Below are 17,092 nucleotides of genomic sequence, written 5' to 3'. Positions count from 1 at the left end.
CTCACTGGAGCTGAGCTGAGACCTGCTATTCACTGCATGTATCATTGCCTCTGTGCTGACCTTGTGTCCAAGTCTTTGGTTGAAGAGATGGTATATGACTATTTAGTGTTCTCTTTCACACAACTTGGTTTTCAAATAAATATATTAAGATCTTCAGATGGAAAAACAAAAAACAAAAAACACACAAAAAAAACCCAATCCCTTGAAGGATGAACTCAAAAGAATGTTAGTTGTAGCGTCAAGCCTCAGAAGAGGTTGGAATCAATAGTCGGTTACCAAAAGTCCATTCCTGACCTTACGTACTCAGCTTCCAGACTCCAGGGTTTCTCAGACCGTGATGTGAGTACTTTGATCCTAAGGCAAGGATTCTAAAGTTCCAAGACCATAAAATTCCAAGCTCCATGATCAGAGCTTCAGATGTATTTACAGAAAATAATCAAATATCTGAGACCCAGAGAGGTGGACTCACCTGCCTAAGGTCACACAGCCTGTCAAAAGGATTTGAACTCCAGGCCTGACTGATGCAGAGTCAGTGATGACCCCCTTTGTGCTGAAGAGCCTATGATTCTAGGACCAAAAGTCCAGATTCTAAGACACTAAGCTTGAAAACAATAGCAGGCATTTATTGAGCACTTATTTTATGTCTGGCAACTTACATGCATCAGCTCAGCCAATGCTAACAAGAGTTCTGTGAGGTCAGCACAGGTATGTTTTCCAGATGAGTAAATCTGGGCTCCAGGAGAAGGGACTGGTTGGGTGGAGGTGGGGCATCGCTAGTTGAACCCAGGTTGATTCCCAAACTATTGAGCCTTACTGAGTCTCTGCCCTCCCCACCCCGCCAAGTCTGTCAGTGGAATATCCCGCAATTCCCAGCAGGGTCCCTGATTCCAAATCAGAGATGAGAAATCCTGGGCTCTGGGAGATTTCCTGAGGCCACAAAGGACTTGGTCAAACATATACAGGGATTTTTCCAGCTTTAGATATGATTTAATTCAAAGTCTCTGCCCGCTCCGGGTCAGTGAGGGGTGAGACCAGTGGGGGCGGCAGGACCCCCCCCCTCCCTTGCCGGCCCAGGGGTCCCCACCCCATCCTTCTGCCCCCCGTGAAGCCCCCCTTGGCAGGTCCCCCGTTCAGCATCCCCGGACTACAGGCTGCCGGGGCGCGCGGGTATGGAGCTCTGGGGGCTAGGGGCGGGGAGCCGGGGGCGGGCGGAGGGAGGAACAATGGCCCCCTCCCCTCCCGGGGCCGGCTGGAGGGTGGGGTCTCCCCGCCCCGCCTCCCCGCTCCTCCCCCGACAAGGCGATGAGGTAATCGCGCCGCCGAGAGGCAAGCGCAGCCGGTGCCCAGCCCGGTCGGTCCCGCGCCCCTGCCCCGCCGGCAGCCGTTCCCCGCACCGTCCCGGCCCTGGCCGCCCGGCCCCACCATGACCGAGCGGTGCAGCCTGTGGAGCGCCCTGTCGGCCGCCGCCTGCTGCTTCTACCGCGGCTCCTTCGTGCAGGTGCAGGTGAGGGGGCGGCTCGGCCCCCGCCAGGCGCTCCGGGCTGGGACCCCTGGCCGCTCGCCCCCGGAGCCGGGGAGCCGCAGCCCGTGACGCCGCGCAGGGTCCGGCCAGGCAGGGGCTGCGGGCTGCAGGCTGAGGGCTGCGGGAGGGGGCGGGGTCGCCCCAACCTCACCTCTGGGCGCCCAGACGCTCCGCAGGGTGAGGGTCCAGCTGCCACTCCCGAAACTCGGGGCTGCGGAGGCTGCCGTTCCGGTCCTGCCTCCTCTGCAGGATGGAGCTGAGCTGGGGCGTTGGGTACCTGGAGATGGGGTCGCCGGCGTCCTGCCGGTCCTCCAGCGAGCACTCCGGCCCCTGCGGCTGACCCGGGCAGCCTGACTCCCCATTGTACCGGGGGCGCTGGGCTGGGGTCCAAAGGCTGAGTGAGGGGTGAGAAGCTGAGGGGATGCTGCGGGTGCCGAGGCTGGGGCCAGAGCGCCTGCAACCCTCCTGCCCTCTAGGTGGGCTCGGGCGTGCTCCGGGCGCGGGTCTCCTAGCCCAGCTGGCCGGTCAGTGCGGGACGGCGCCGTGGCGGTGAAAGGGTTAAACGGAAGGGGGTGGAGGGGAGGACCCGGACCCCGCCTCTCTGCGGAGCATCATCTGGGGATGGCTTTGCTTAGGGTTGCGAGACTGAAGGGAGCTAGAGGGAGCTTGCTGGGCACCGGCTGGTGAGAAGGGGTTAAGACCCTGACCCGGGGTCTCCGCGCTTTTGCCTCCCGAGCCCCCTGGGGGACGCGGGGCGCATCACCTCTGCGCTTCCCCAGGCTCACACATGCTCCGAGCCCGCCTGAATGACTGCCCCGCCGGCGGCTGAGCGCAGCATCCCTGCACCCGCCAATCAGGCGCTCGCAGGCCGGGAGGCGGTGAGATCATCTCTGGCCAATAGCAGTGCACCGGGAGCAGGGATGCTGCATTCGCGCCCCAGCACCCACCCTCCTTGGGAGCTAGGGACCCCTGGGTCGAAGGTGAGGAAGCACAGGGACCCTAGGGTTCCCTAACCTCAGGTGTGTGGGAGGACCAAGTTTGTCCCTCCAGATTCTCCCTGACCACTGATTATGGTTGGAAAAGTGGAGCCCAATCTCCCACCCCCCATTTACAGATGAAGCTACCCAGGCCCAGAAAGGGAAAGTGATTGGCTCAAGGTCACACAGTGGCAGGCAGAGTCTTGAGGCCAGGTTCTTTACCACACAGCCCCCTCCCCTTCTTTGCCCCCTGTCCCTCTTGCTCCAGCTGTGGAACTGGGGCAACTTCTCAATTGCATGCTCTTTGTCAAGGAGAAGGAGCCTCCCCTGTGACTTCCACTCTTCCCTCTCCAGGGTGTGGTGTGGTATAGGAGAGGGGCCAGGACCCTGAAGAATAGGGAACCCCATGGAGGAGTGTAGGTATCTGAGTTAGCTAATCTCAGTTCACCCCGGACCTCCCTGCCTTTCTGGGGGATTGGTTTCTACCCTGGGCGGGGGATGTACAGTATCCCCATCCTCAGGCCCTGCCTTTCCCTGAGAACTCATCTCCATCACCCACTCCCACCGTCTGTCCCCAGAGCCCTACAGGTACCTCAAAGCCCAAATTTTTATGGGCCCATCCCCAAGCTGCTCCTGCCCCAGCCTTGCCCACCTTGCAGAGTGTCTCACTGTCCTCACAGGCTCTCTACCTGGAATCCTCTCTGACCCCTCCGCCCTCTTCCCCACACCTGATCAATGGTTGTGTAAACACCCTTCCCCCAATTCCCATCCCCACGCCCCACCCTTCCCTGCCATTGCCTGGAAAACACTAGGCCATCTCCACGCAGTGGATGGAACCTGCCCCAACACTTTAAAAACCTTCTGCAGCTCTGCTGTGGCCTCTGGGTAAACCCCAGCTCCCCAAGGCAGCCTCACAGCCCTGCCGTGCCTGCCCTTGTCACCCCCAGCCCTTTCGAAGCTTCTCCTCCCGCCCCCAGGGCCTTGGCTCTGCCTACAGGGCCCTGACTCTGCCACTGTCTTCCCAGAGCTCTTTCCTGCCCACCTGCCTGTCCCCACCCTGACACTTTTGCTTGGCTCAATCAGGTCTCAGTGGAGACGTCACCTCTTCAGGGACTCCCTGACCAGATGAGGAGGGACATGCTCATCTGCTCCTGGAGCTCCCTGTGCGTCTCTGAACATCCAGAGACCCTGGGGTTGCTTGTCAGTATCTGTGTGGCTCCCCCAGGACAGAGGCCACCTGTCCTGATGACCTTGAGCTCAGCCCCTGGCACAGGACCTGTCCCAGGGTAGGGGTTCAGTGTTGAAAAAATGGAGTCAGAGACTCTAGATATCTCTGAAGCTGGGAACCAGGATGTCTTGGCAGCAGTGTAGACTGAGGTAAATCAAGGCAGTGGGAGCAGAGGGGTGGAGAATGGAGCAGCAGGGTTAGGCTCTGAGAACTGTGAAAGGTCAGAGGAGGCAGGGAGCAGACTGGAGGACGCTGGACCCTGGTGAGGAGCGGGTCCTGGGGAGAGATTGCCCTTTAGTGCCCCTCTTCATCTGTCCCGCTGCCTGGCCAGGTCTGGGCCATATCTATCTGTCCTGGACCAGCCATCATTGTGGCCTGGAACTGGGGAAAGGGAGAGGAAGCAATGTCACATGTTCTGGCAGTGACAAGGACATCTGTGGGCTAGTTGCAGCGCTCTGGAGTATTGTATCCTTTCATCCTTGCAATCCTGTGAAGCAGGTTCTGCAATTGTTCCCATTTTACAGAGGAAGAAACTGAGGCCCGGGGAACTCACACAAGACAGCCAGGATTGGGCTGGGCTTCATGGTGGGGGCACACCTGGCAGCAGGGGCTCCCCTTCCCCTGTTCTTAGGCCTCCAACCCCAGGCCACAGTAACCAGGAAACCAGGAATCTCCCCCTTGGGCAGGTGGAAGGGGGGATCCTGAGCATTATCTCCAGTGAGTGACCTCAGGCTTCCCTGCTGGGCTGCAGTTTCCCCATCTAGCAAGGATTGCTTGAGACAGCAAGGAAGAAAGGGCTTTGGGAACTGTAGAGGACATCACAGGTGTCTTTAGGCAGTGGGGTGCTCTGCTACCCTGTTTGTAGCTGCCTCCTCGACGCCTGTATAAGTCACTGTCCCAGAATGTATCCTCGTACATTCAGCCCTGTTTTTGTCTATGCTTTTGCCTGGGTACCTGCTGTGTTATATACTTGTAGAAATCCTCCCTCCCTCCACTTCAAGATCAGTTTGGTGTCTTTGGTGCAGAATGAGTGTTTGTGATTGCCATCTCCTCCAGGAAGTCTTCCTGGACCACTCCACCTGGCCTAGACTTCATCTCCTCCTTTTGAAAAGCTACTCGGCTCTTTGCCGCTGTCCAGTGTTGTGGTGCTGACCTCAAATGCTCATGTCGCTTTTTAAAAAAAATTTTTTTTTAAATATTTATTTATTTATTTGGCTGCGTCAGACCTTAGTTGCAGCACACAGGATTCTCTCTAGTTGTGGCATGCGGGCTCAGTAGTTGCAGTGCACAGGCTCTCTTGTTGTGGCACGCAAGCTCTAAAGCACGCTCTTAGTTGCCCCGCGGCTTAGTTGCCCCGCGGCTTAGTTGCCCCGTGGCATGTGGGATCTTAGTTCCCTGACCAGAGATCGAACCTGCGTCCTCTGCATTGGAAGGCGGATTCTTAACCACTTGACCACCAGGGAAGTCCCTCAAATGCTGATGTCCCTTTTGCCTCCCCTCTTAGACTAGGAGCTTCCTTGAGGACAGGTTTATTTATTGACTTATCTACCCTGGCACATAGTTCAGAGCCTAGAACACAGTAGGCACTTTTTGGTGGATTTAATTGAGACTCCGTTACTCCTGCTGGGATAGGGACTCATGCGTGAGGATCTGTGCCTAAGTGTTCCCAGGGTCCCAGGATGGAATGAGTTCCCCTGGGGTGGGGGAGGTTGGGAGGGAAGGAGGAAGGGGCTTCAGTTTGGATGCCAACTTTTGCTGTCTCCTGCCCAGTTCTCCAAGGAGAAGTACATCCTGGACTCATCGCCTGAGAAATTGCACAAGGAGTTGGAGGAAGAGCTCAAACTCAGCAGCACAGATCTCCGCAGCCACGCCTGGTACCATGGCCGCATCCCCCGTGAGGTGAGCGGGCCCTGAGCGGGGACCTCAACTCTAGACCCACCGCCTTGGCCAGCCCCAGCCCAGAGAAGCTCTGACTATTGTTTGGTGGGTTCAATCAGAGTAGCCTGGGATGAGGTCTAGTTCTGCCATTTACTGACTGTGTGACCTTGAACAAGTCACTTCACCTCTCTGAGCCCCAGTTTCCTTATCTATAAGATGGAGGATAATAATAGTGCCTACCTTAAAGGTTGGTTGTGAGAATTAAATGAACTAATGCATGTGAAGTTCTTAACATGATGTCTGACATGCAGTGAACTCAATGAACATTGTCCTTTATGGTGGTGGTTGTTATTATTACTACGATTATTTTTACTGTTATTGTTATAGGTCTATACATCAGCCTCTTGTGTGTTTGGTCAGTGCGTATCAGTCCTTAGGCTACTCAATTCTGACAAAGTTAAATTTCTGGGCTGAGGCTAATAGTCACCTGTTCCCTTTTACATTCGTGCTGTAAATCTTTGTCAAGCATCAGCTCTGTCAGGTCCTGTGCTGGGCACCAAGGATGCAGAGATAAAATAGGTGGTGGCTTCCCTTGAGGGCTGGTATCCCAGGGTGGGGGTTGACAGGCAGGCAGACCGTCAGAGCCCAGTGGAAGAAGTGCAAGAATGGAGTACCCAGCAGGGAGTGTGGGCTGCCCCGAGGAAGGGGTGCTGAGGAGAGAGGCCATTGTGAGATGGATAGGAGTTCACCAGGTGGGCAGGATGGGAAGAATGTTCCAGGCAGAGAAAGTAGCTTGAGGTACAAAGGCCCAGAGATGTGCCAGAGCACTGGGTGTTTGGAGGAACGAGGATTGAGACTCCACTCTGCCCAACGTGAGACCTGAGAAGCAGTAGGTCTGAGACCTGAGTTTCAGATCATGGCGACCCCCATCCCAGGGTGTTATGTCCTCCCATGCCTGAGCCTCTGTTCCCCGGACCCAGGGCCTCTGGCTGAGTTGCACCCTCTGAATCTGGGTCAGAGGGTGCAACTCCCAAGCTTCAGATATCTCTGTTCACTGTGTCCCCCAGATCCGGGGTCTGGCCCTCTCTGCCCCTGCCCTGCTCCAGCCTGACCCTTGCCTCTCGCAGGTCTCCGAGACCCTGGTGCAGCGCAATGGTGACTTCCTCATCCGGGACTCGCTCACCAGCCTGGGCGACTATGTGCTCACCTGCCGCTGGCGCAACCAGGCCTTGCACTTCAAGATCAACAAGGTGGTGGTGAAGGCGGGTGAGAGCTACACCCACATCCAGTACCTGTTCGAGCAGGAGAGCTTCGACCACGTGCCGGCCCTTGTGCGGTATCACGTGGGCAGCCGCAAGGCTGTGTCAGAGCAGAGTGGCGCCATCATCTACTGCCCCGTCAACCGCACCTTCCCGCTGCGCTACCTGGAGGCCTGCTACGGCCTGGGCCAGGGCAGTGGCAAGGCTACCAGCCCCGCCAGCCCCTCAGGCCCCAAGGGCAGCCACATGAAGCGACGCAGCGTCACCATGACCGACGGGCTCACCGCCGACAAGGTCACCCGCAGTGATGGCTGCCCCACCAGGTGAGTGAGAACCTATGCTAGACCTCAGGCTCCCCATCTGTCAAATGGGGGTGTTGGTAATGCGAGTGCTGGTGAGAAAGGGGAGGCCCAGTCACACGGGTCTGAGGTGCTATGACTGCCCTGGAGCCTTGGTGTGCGGGGAAGAACAGGAGGAAGCTCAGGCTGTGCTGAGTGGAGGTCTGGAGCGCAGGTTGCCATCCCAGCTCTGCTACAGCTAGCTGTGCACCCTTGGCCCTGGCATTTCTCCTCTCTTGCCTCCACGTTCCTACCTATAAAAGGCCCTCACTCAGAAAGCCCTCTCTGGCCTAGGGGGAGCCCTGGGTGCTGTCCTGTCCCAGGCAGGGGCCTGGTCCTTGTTGCCAGCCCAACCCACCCCACCAAACTAGGCCAAGGTGGGCATCAGAGCAGAGGGCTTTGTAGGATGCAAGCCATTGCACAGGGAATGGAATGTTCTCAGCGACATTTTTGATGACACCCAGTTGTCTGGGGCTAGGTGACACCAGGCCCTGATCCCAGGAAAAGCCACAGCAGCCAATCATTCCTGAGGCCCTACTGTGTACCTGGCCCTCTCCTGGTGCTCTTGTGCCCAACTTCAGTGACTCCCACGTCCCCCTGGGAGGTGGCCTCTGTCCATGCCCCCACTTTGTAGATGAGGAAATAGGCTTGGAAAGGGGCAGCCGCTTGCTAGAGAGTGGTAGGACCCAGATTCTAACCCAGGTCCTCAACTCCGAAGTCTGTGCCCCTAATTTCTATGGCCTCCCTGGCTGTTTGCAGCAAGACCTGCCATCCTGTGCCACCAGCACTTGGATAGGTCCCATCTCCCTGGGCCTGGGCTGGGTGCTGTCAACCAAGGAATTGCTGGTTGGATACCCTGTGGGGAGTAGCCACTTGGCCTGTGGTTTGGAACCAGTGATCAAAACGGTGCTAGGATCCACAGGCCACGTGTGCCCAAGGCATCCTGGGTATAGTATGGGAGCAGTGAGGAGGGACCAGGCTGGTGGGCCTGGCTCCCTTGGCCTGCCCACCTTTCCTGCTAGCCCCTCTCCCGAGACTGTTCTGCAAGTTGGGGGCAAGGTTCCCAGGGAAGAGAACAGTTGTGCAGGTTGTGGACTGCACAAGCCTTTCCTCCTCTGGGCTTTCGTTTTTGTACCTGTCAGTTGGGAGGTTGGACTTGATAATCTCCAAGCCTTTTCTGCCTTTGAAGTTGAGCAGATCTTGGATGGACGCAGAGGTGGGGGTCCTAATGCTAGCTGAGGACCCTGACCTCTGGGCTCTCTGCTCATGAAGGTGTCTGCTCCACAGCACATCACTGCCCCACCCCCGGGAACCCATCCGCAACTGTGCACTCAGCATGGACCAGATCCCAGACCTGCACTCTCCCGTGTCCCCCATCTCCGAGAGCCCCAGCTCCCCCGCCTATAGTACCGGTATGTCCAGTGGAGGGGGTAGGGGCAGGTGGGGGGATCTGGTGGGAGTAGCCTTGTGTGCACACGTGTGCGCTATCTTTGACGACTTCTGTTATAGTATGTGATCATGTGTGTTTCTACCTCTTTTCTGAGAGCAATGCTCTGCAAGAGTTGACACTAAAAACTTGCCAGCAGAACTATCGATGTTGACATGCAAAACATATCCATGGCTTGTTCGTTCTGCAACGACTCATTGAGTCCCTGTTGGGTACCAGGCACTGTGCATGTGGTTTCCAGTGCATTCTCCTGAATGTTACTGAATCCGGCTCCAATGCTGTGAAGTGCGTGTGGTCAGGAACACTCAGCCCCCATTGGTCAAGTGCCTCCCTGTGTGGTGCTCTGCCAGGCCCTGCATCGGCTGGGACTTAATGCGTCCCGGATTCCAAATGGTGGGCTCAAACCGGACTCGTCATGCTTGCTTTAGTCTTTTAAATAGACTTTTTCAGAAAAGTTCTAGATTCACAGCAAAATTGAGCAGGAAGCACAGAGCGCTGTGCTTTTTTTAAATACAAAGAAAATTTCTACTGTAGAAACATGCCACTAGTTCATTTCTGGAAGAAAACAAGTGTTTTCAACAGGCCATACTGCATATTGTCCACCTGGCAGGAAAAGCTCGCAGGCAGAGGTGCATCCCGGGAGGAACCTTTGCTGGGAGACACTGTTGCCATGTTGCTGTCTATATGGGTAGTCGCAAATTCTTCTCTAAACACGGGCCTGCCAGCTTGTCATAACTGCCAACTTGCCTTCAAAACAATACCCTTGGGTGTAAATGTTAAAATGCCTTGCCACAATTTATTTATCGGACAATTTCTAAGCAACGCGGCTCAGGGAAGTACCCAGGAGTGAGGACTTAACACCTGGTTTTAAATCCCAGCTCTATGCCTTGCTGGCTGGGTGACCTCAGGCAGGTCAGCTGGCCTCTCTGAGCCTCAGTTTTCTCATCTGGAGAATGGGGATCATAAAAGTACTGACGCACAGGATGTTGAGAGGGTTAAACAGACTAATGTGCAGAGAGCTCAATAAACATCATCTCTAATTTTGGATGATGGTTACTGTTTTGACCGGTGTATCCCCAGCATGTCACCAGTTCCCAGGACACATGTACTCAATAAATCATTATTACTAATTCATTGAGAAATAATTCCACACGATGAACTCCAGCAAGTGCTTAGCTTCTCTGAATCACGGAAAGCTCCTTCAAGTAGCTCAGTCGTTCCCCAAGGCTACAGCAGCCTTAGGGTAGGAAAGTGAGACTCCTGGGGTCCAGGTAATTTCAGAGTACCACTGAGAGCTGGACAGTGTGCCAGAGTCTGCTGGGCTGGGCCTGGGTCCAGGGAGGTGGGACTATCACCCATGTAGGGTGGATGGAGCCTGTCCTTTGGGAAGGGGGTGGGGGAACCTCACTGCGTGGGGAGTCATGGAAACTAGTCCTCTCTCTTTATCTCCCTGCAGTGACCCGTGTCCACGCCGCCCCTGCAGCCCCCTCAGCCACAGCGCTGCCTGCCTCACCTGTCACCCGCCGCTCCAGTGAACCCCAGCTGTGTCCTGGAAGTGCCGGGGAGTCGGACAAGGGCCCTTACTCCAGCCCCTCCCACACCCGCTGCGAAGCCTCCCCATCACCGTCGCTCAGCAGCTACAGCGACCCGGACTCTGGCCATTACTGCCAGCTCCAGCCTCCTGTCCGTGGCAGCCGAGAGTGGGCAGCAGCTGAGGCCTCCAGCCGCCAGGCCAGGAGCTATGGGGAGAGGCTTAAGGAACTGTCAGAAAATGGGGCCCCCGAAGGAGACTGGGGTAGGACCTTCACAGTCCCCATCGTGGAAGCCACCTCTTCCTTCAACCCGGCTACCTTCCAGTCACCACTGATCCCCAAAGATAACCGGCCACTGGAGATGGGCCTCCTGCATAAGGTCAAGGAGCTGCTGGCAGAGGTCGATGCCCGGACGCTGGCCCAGCATGTCACCAAGGTTGACTGCCTGGTAGGTGCTGGGTGCGCACTGGGGCAGGAGCAGCACCTCCATCCTCTGGCTTGGGGACAGGGGTCAGGGTGGTGAGGAGCTGGCCCCAAATTCCCAAGTATAGCGAATGGGCCTGGATTCTGACTTCATGGCCGTCCTTCACTTGCTGTGTGACTCTGACTAATCACTTTACTTGGGCCCCAATTTTCTCCTTTAAAAAAAGCAAAACCCGAGATATTCTTGCTTCCTCCAGATGTCAGTTTGGCACTGGAACTGAGGAGTCCTGAAAGCCAGTGGCGTCTGGCTCCCTGGGACACTTTTTGAGCCTGGTGAAAGTCAGTCTGGCTGGTCCAGGGAATACAAAAGGCCCGACTTCCCATCCCCACCCCCCCTAGTGGACAAAACTCATTGCCTAGGTCCATAAATTGTTAATGCCTGGGCCTTTGCTTTGAATGAATCTTGACCATCTAAGGACCCTGACTTGCTCTCCGTCTCAGTTTCCCTCTCTGAAGTTTGTGGCGGGAGGGCACTGACTGCTTGGTTGCACTGGTCTCAGCTCAAGAAGCAAGAAAAGAAACAGTGCTGAGATGTAGCTCTGTGAAGAGTGCTAGGCGTGAAGCGAGCAGCCCTGGGTTCTAGGCCCACTGTGTGACCTTGGACAAGCCCTTTCCCCACCGGAGCTCAGGTTTGCCTTCTGGAATAAGGGTGTCCTGGGCACCTCTGGCCCATGTCAGACACCTCTGGGCATTTTCCCATTTATCCCGCGTTTCACAGATGGGGAGAATGAGGCTCATTTTGCTCCATGTCGGAGGGTTAGCAGTAGAGCTGGAATTCAAACCCAGCCTCCCAGCCAGGCTGCCCTCCAAGATAAAGCTCCCTGCCTCCCAGATGGCTTGAGCTAGCCTTGACAGAAAATTAATCAGCCCTCTGGGCGTCCTTGTAGGTTGCTAGGATACTGGGCGTTACCAAGGAGATGCAGACCCTAATGGGAGTCCGCTGGGGCATGGAGCTGCTCACTCTCCCCCATGGCCGGCAGCTACGACTAGACCTGCTGGAAAGGTAAGGCGAGTACACAAGGGGACTCTCGGGGAACCCCCTGGGCTACCGCGCGGCCCTTCGCTGTGGCCGGCTGGCCAATCACAGTCTCTCACCCCGGCTCCCAGGGGTTCTGGCCACGCCCCCTATCCCATTGACCAATCGCTCCTTCTCCATATCCAGCTCCAAGTAATCTTGGTTTCCCAAAGACCGAGTCCTTTATCTCCGAATTCACATTTTGCATCCTCTTGACCGATCACAATCCGTGAGCCTTGGCCCTCTCATCAGCTCTGGCTTCTCTCCTTTTCTTTCTTAGAACAGCTCTACCAGATGATTTCCGATGATTTCCGCTGATCGGTCACAAGCCTCTCAGCCTGGAGTTCTAGGGCCTCTGGCCCCGCCCCCTGACTTATACTAACCAATCAGAAGCCCTTAACTTTGCTTTTCCTCACTCTGGCCGCGCCCCCTAATCTCATTGACCCTTTACAATCTCTCGCTTTTGGCTCTGCCCTCCGCCCCTCGGCTCTCAACCACAAGGACCCCCAACCTTAGGTCCCTGGCCCCGCCCCTCTGACCTGGCTGCTCCGACAGGTTCCACACCATGTCCATCATGCTGGCCGTGGACATCCTGGGCTGCACGGGCTCCGCTGAAGAGCGGGCAGCTCTTCTGCACAAGACCATCCAGCTGGCGGCCGAGCTTCGGGGGACCATGGGCAACATGTTCAGCTTCGCTGCAGTCATGGGCGCCCTGGATATGGCCCAGGTACTGAGGGGCCCACGTAGAGCTGGGCATAAACTAGTCTCTGTCCGGAGGAGCCCTGGGATGTGTTCCTTTGGGATAGCTGTATATTGAATCAGGAAGAACTTTGTGACCTTCTAGGCAGCATTGGTGACAGGGTAACTGGGAGAACTGAGTCCTTTAAGTGCTGACCTGCTCCCAGACAAAGTCTTCCCTTTTCCCTGCTCTCAGTTTCCCTACCTGTAAAATGAATGAGGAGCATTATATGAGTGTAAAGAATAAATATAAAATGGCACTCATTTAGCAATCACTGACTATATGCTAGGTGCTACATCGAGTACTTTAGAAGCACCGATTCCTAAAAAAAAATCTCATGAAGGGAGTGCCTTTATTGTTCTCATTTCACTTATGGAGAAACTGAGGCAGAGCAGTACTTGCCTAAAGTCACATTCAGAGGCTGAAAAAGTTGGGATTCAAACTAGGTCTGTCTAATTTCACAGCCCGGACCTCATCCACACTACACTTCCTCTCCTTTGCCTCGTCAACAGTGACAGCAGGGTCCCAGAGCAGTGGCTCAACTCCCAGCTCTGCCACTTATTTTTGGAATGACCTTGGGCAAGTCATTCCCCTCTCTGAGCCTTAGTTCCCTCATCTGTAAAATGGGTTGTTGGGAGGGCTTCATGGGAGACGTGTGAAAAGCAGTCAGCACTGTCCCAGATTCATGAATGGTGACTATACTAATAATTATTATCCCACATCTGGGTGTCCGCTTGGCAGAGTGGCCTGTGGCCCCAGCAGGCCCCTTCCCTGGCCGGTCACTCACAGTCTGGTCTCCCCAGATTGCCCGGCTGGAGCAGACATGGGTGACTCTGCGGCAGCGACACACGGAGGGAGCCATCCTCTACGAGAAGAAGCTCAAGCCATTTCTCAAGAGCCTCAATGAAGGCAAAGGTACCTCTCCCACCTTGCTATGTGACCTTGGACAGGTTCCAGCCCTCTCTGGGCCAGCAAAGACTCTCCCAGCGGGGAGGATGATGAGGGCTTGACCGAGCTTTGTGCAGGCTGTTCCCGCACTCACTTTCTGCATCTGGCAACCGTGTATGCCACGTCCAGGTCCAGCCTCAGCCCCTGAGCTTGGCCAAGGCTGCAGTGGGTTCAGCTGGAGGAATCCGAAGGGTTTGTCTCAGGAGTCAGAATCTCTGGGGGCTCTCTCTGGGACCTCAGGCAGGCCCCTTCCTATAAAACATCCGCGGTGGATGGCTGGACCCTCGGGGACCTCTAAGCGCCGTGTGTCCCTCCCTGCAGAAGGCCCGCCGCTGAGCAACACCACATTTCCTCACGTGCTGCCGCTCATCACTCTGCTGGAGTGTGACTCCGCCCCGGCCGAGGGCCCCGAGCCCTGGGGCAGCACAGAGCACGGCGTGGAGGTGGTGCTGGCCCACCTGGAGGCCGCCCGCACTGTGGCACACCACGGCGGCCTGTATCACACCAATGCAGAGGTCAAGCTGCAGGGTGAGTCATGGGTCGCAACTGGGGGCGATCCCGCCACTGATCCTGCCAGCCTGGGCCTCCCTCCACATGACTTGCTCTCCCCTCTCCTCCAAACACCCCTTCGCATTTCTCCATCCCTCTTTCCTGCATGTTTTCCTGACTTCTTTTTCTCACCCCTTTTCTTCACTTATTCAGCAGTTTGACAAGCAGTTGTTAGTGGCAGGCACCAGGTTGGGTGCGGGGGACAAAGAGATGATTCAAAGAGCACCATAGCTGTGTATCTTAGCTTCTCTGAGCCTCAGCTTTCTCATCTGTGAAGTGGGCATCCTAACAGGCCTACTTTACAAGGTTGTTTACAAAGCACTCGGCCTGGGGCCCTGGGGCTGAGGCAGACCTGCCCTGCCTTCAAGGAGCTCACAGTCTAGTCAAAAAGTAGAACTCCTGGGCTTCCCTGGTGGCGCAGTAGTTAAGAATCTGCCTGCCAATGCAGGGGACACGGGTTCGAGCCCTGGTCTGGGAAGATCCCACATGCCGCGGAGCGACTAGGCCCGTGAGCCACAATTACTGAGCCTGTGCGTCTGGAGCCTGTGATCCGCAACAAGAGAGGCTGCGATAGTGAGAGGCCCACGCACTGCGATGAAGAGTGGCCCCCGCTTGCCACAACTAGAGAAAGCCCTCACACAGAAACGAAGACCCAACACAGCCATAAATAAATAAATAAATAAATAAATAAATAAATAAAAATTAAAAAAAAAAAAAGAATCCACCTGCCAATGCAGGGAACACGGGTTCGAGCCCTGGTCCAGGAAGATCCCACGTGCCGCGGAGCAGCTAAGCTCGCGAGCCACAACTACTGAAACCCGCACACCTAGAGCCCGTGCTCCACAACAAGAGAAGCCACCGCAATGAGAAGCCCGCACACCACAACGAAGAGTAGCCCCCGCTCACCGCAGCTAGAGAAAGCCCGCGCACAGCAACAAAGACCCAACACAGCCAAAAATAAATAAAATAAAATTAATTAAAAAAAAAGTAGAACTCCTCCTTGTGGAAGGAGCAGAGAGATAATGTCTTCAGATAATCCACCTTTTACTTCTCTAGGCAGTATTTAAGTCACAAAAGTTCTCTGTAGACCAATTGGAAATAACAGCTGAGCAAAACCAAGATAAAACAAATCACCAACAGTTACCTGGAGGTAAATGCTGTGAGCATCTGGCATATGTCTTTCCTGCCTTTCTTCTTCAGAGAGGACAAAAAGAAACTATTTTTTTACATTTACTTATAAAATGTATATACATTTCTTAGGAAAAATTTTGGAATTTACAGAAAAATACAAAAGAGAAAAGAAAAATCTCCCCCCCCAAATTAATTTTAATATTTTCTAGTCATTTTAAAATTATATGTTGCAAATAGTAGGACAAAGACTGGGTGCTAAACTGCTTGGTCATGTTCATCAGCGAACCTTGTGGGATCCCTGGTGGAGGTGGGGGGAGGTCCCTTGCTATGAGGCCCTGAGGCATGTGGTGGCTCCGAGCGGGAGTCCCAGCCTCTGCAGCTGGATGGTGGTTCCCTGACACCTGTGCCCCACCCTGCAGGGTTCCAGGCCCAGCCAGAGCTCCTCGAGGTGTTCAGCACCGAGTTCCAGATGCGCCTCCTCTGGGGCAGCCAGGGCGCCAGCAGCAGCCAGGCCCGGCGCTATGAGAAGTTCGACAAGGTCCTCACTGCCCTGTCCCACAAACTGGAGCCTGCCGTCCGCTCCAGCGAGCTGTGACCCCCATAGACCCTTCCCCTCTGCAGCTGCGGGCAGCAACAGGGACAGAAGGGCACAGACCTTTCCCCAGAGCACCCCAGGGACACTGTGATCAGCCCGAGAACGTTCTGGGTTCAACTCCAGGATCTCCCTTGCACCTCCAGGGTCCTACGTGGACTCTGGGCTCCATCCCACCTGCTACTCACTCACCAAGTTTTCCTTCAGGAAGAACTGGAACCCCTGTTTCTCCCTCCAGCTTCTGCCTCTCCCCTTCCTGCTGAGGTGCCCTGTATTTGAGCCACGGGAGGCTTCTCACACCTCCTCACTCTTCTCCAGGTACCTGCCCCCGCCCCCTCACTGACACCAAGGCCTCCCTCTGGCTGTAAATACATCTGTCTGTTCTGTAAATAGATGTACAGAAGCCGTGTTCTTTCTTTCATATAATAAACTTTTATGACTCTTTCTTCTGTCTCTCAGGGGGCTTTGGGGTAGAAGGAAGCGTCTTTTCTCAGGTGAAAGGTGGAAAAATTCATTCAACAAATACTTATTTAGCACTTGAAACATTCCAGATTGTACCAGGAGCCAGAGTTACAGCCAATTCTTAAAACCCAGTCCCTGTCCTGGGGGAGCTCACAGACCAGAGGGGAGATAAACAGCTAATTCCAACCAGTAGGAGAAATGCTGACCTGCCCTGCTCCTTCCGCATTCGCTGCTCCAGGAGCCACAGCAAAGCATCCCGCAAATGTACAACCCAGGATCCTAGATGTTTGGGTGGAAGGGCTTTATGAAATCTAAGATTCCAGCTCCCCTCAGGAAAACAGAACTGGAGGGAGAAGGGACTTGCCCTGGGTCACAGCAGCACAATCAGGAAGGCTGGAACCTGGGTGTCCTCACCTGGAGTTCTTTCCTTTTCTCAACAGTGGGAACTACTAATTTCTTTTCAAGTTTTGAAACGTGGCCCCAGAAGTCTTCGTGTGTGTGTGTGTGTGTGTGTGTGTGTGTCAGGTGGGTGAGGCAAGAAATCTTTGAGGAGGGCCGTGAAGGCAGTTGTCTTGATTTCATGGGTAGGGGAGGTAGGCAATGTGGATCAGCATGATTCCAGGCCAGGCTGGAGGCCTGGGGAGCCTGTTCACTGAATTTGAAACGTCTGGGGTCCTTTACCTTATGAATCCTTTGACCAAGAGAGGATGGATACCACAGTGCATTAGATCTTTGGCAGCAGCCAGACTTGGGTTCAGTTTACTAGCTGGGTGGCATTGGATAAGGGGCTTAACCTGTTGGGCCCTAAGTTCCTCCTCAATAAAATGGGGACAGTAACAGAACTGACCCCTTTGGGTTGCTGTTAAAGCACTTAATGCATAGTAGCTGCTAGGTAAGGGACTGCCATGTTTCATACATAATGGATTTTTTTTTTTTTTTTTTTTTGGCCGCACCATGCGGCCTGCGGGATCCTACTTCTCCGACCGGGGATG

At 55.1% G+C, this 17,092-nt stretch overlaps 1 protein-coding gene across 3 annotated transcripts in view; it reads left to right on the top strand.

The window, feature by feature from the left end:
- SH2D3C (SH2 domain containing 3C) overlaps positions 1-16,083 on the top strand; it is a 31,455-nt gene extending 15,372 nt beyond the window's left edge. For 2 of the 3 annotated variants that reach the window (XM_082402617.1, XM_082402618.1), the window contains 9 exons: positions 5,498-5,626; positions 6,733-7,187; positions 8,490-8,614; positions 10,106-10,629; positions 11,552-11,667; positions 12,235-12,406; positions 13,222-13,333; positions 13,688-13,894; positions 15,466-16,083. In XM_082402617.1, coding sequence (XP_082258743.1) covers positions 5,498-5,626; positions 6,733-7,187; positions 8,490-8,614; positions 10,106-10,629; positions 11,552-11,667; positions 12,235-12,406; positions 13,222-13,333; positions 13,688-13,894; positions 15,466-15,641 — 2,016 coding nt within the window. In that variant the 3' untranslated portion in view covers positions 15,642-16,083. Of the gene's footprint in view, positions 1-1,221; positions 1,505-5,497; positions 5,627-6,732; positions 7,188-8,489; positions 8,615-10,105; positions 10,630-11,551; positions 11,668-12,234; positions 12,407-13,221; positions 13,334-13,687; positions 13,895-15,465 lie in introns of those variants that run through there. The other variant, XM_082402619.1, reaches the window with a different exon arrangement.
- Positions 16,084-17,092: the final 1,009 nt, after the last annotated feature.

The sequence above is a fragment of the Balaenoptera borealis genome (assembly GCF_965194805.1).
Source record: "Balaenoptera borealis genome assembly, chromosome: 8".
NCBI classification, from domain to species: domain Eukaryota; kingdom Metazoa; phylum Chordata; class Mammalia; order Artiodactyla; family Balaenopteridae; genus Balaenoptera; species Balaenoptera borealis.
The sequence above is the reverse complement of the archived record's forward strand: the minus strand, read 5'-3'. Positions and strand labels throughout refer to the sequence as shown.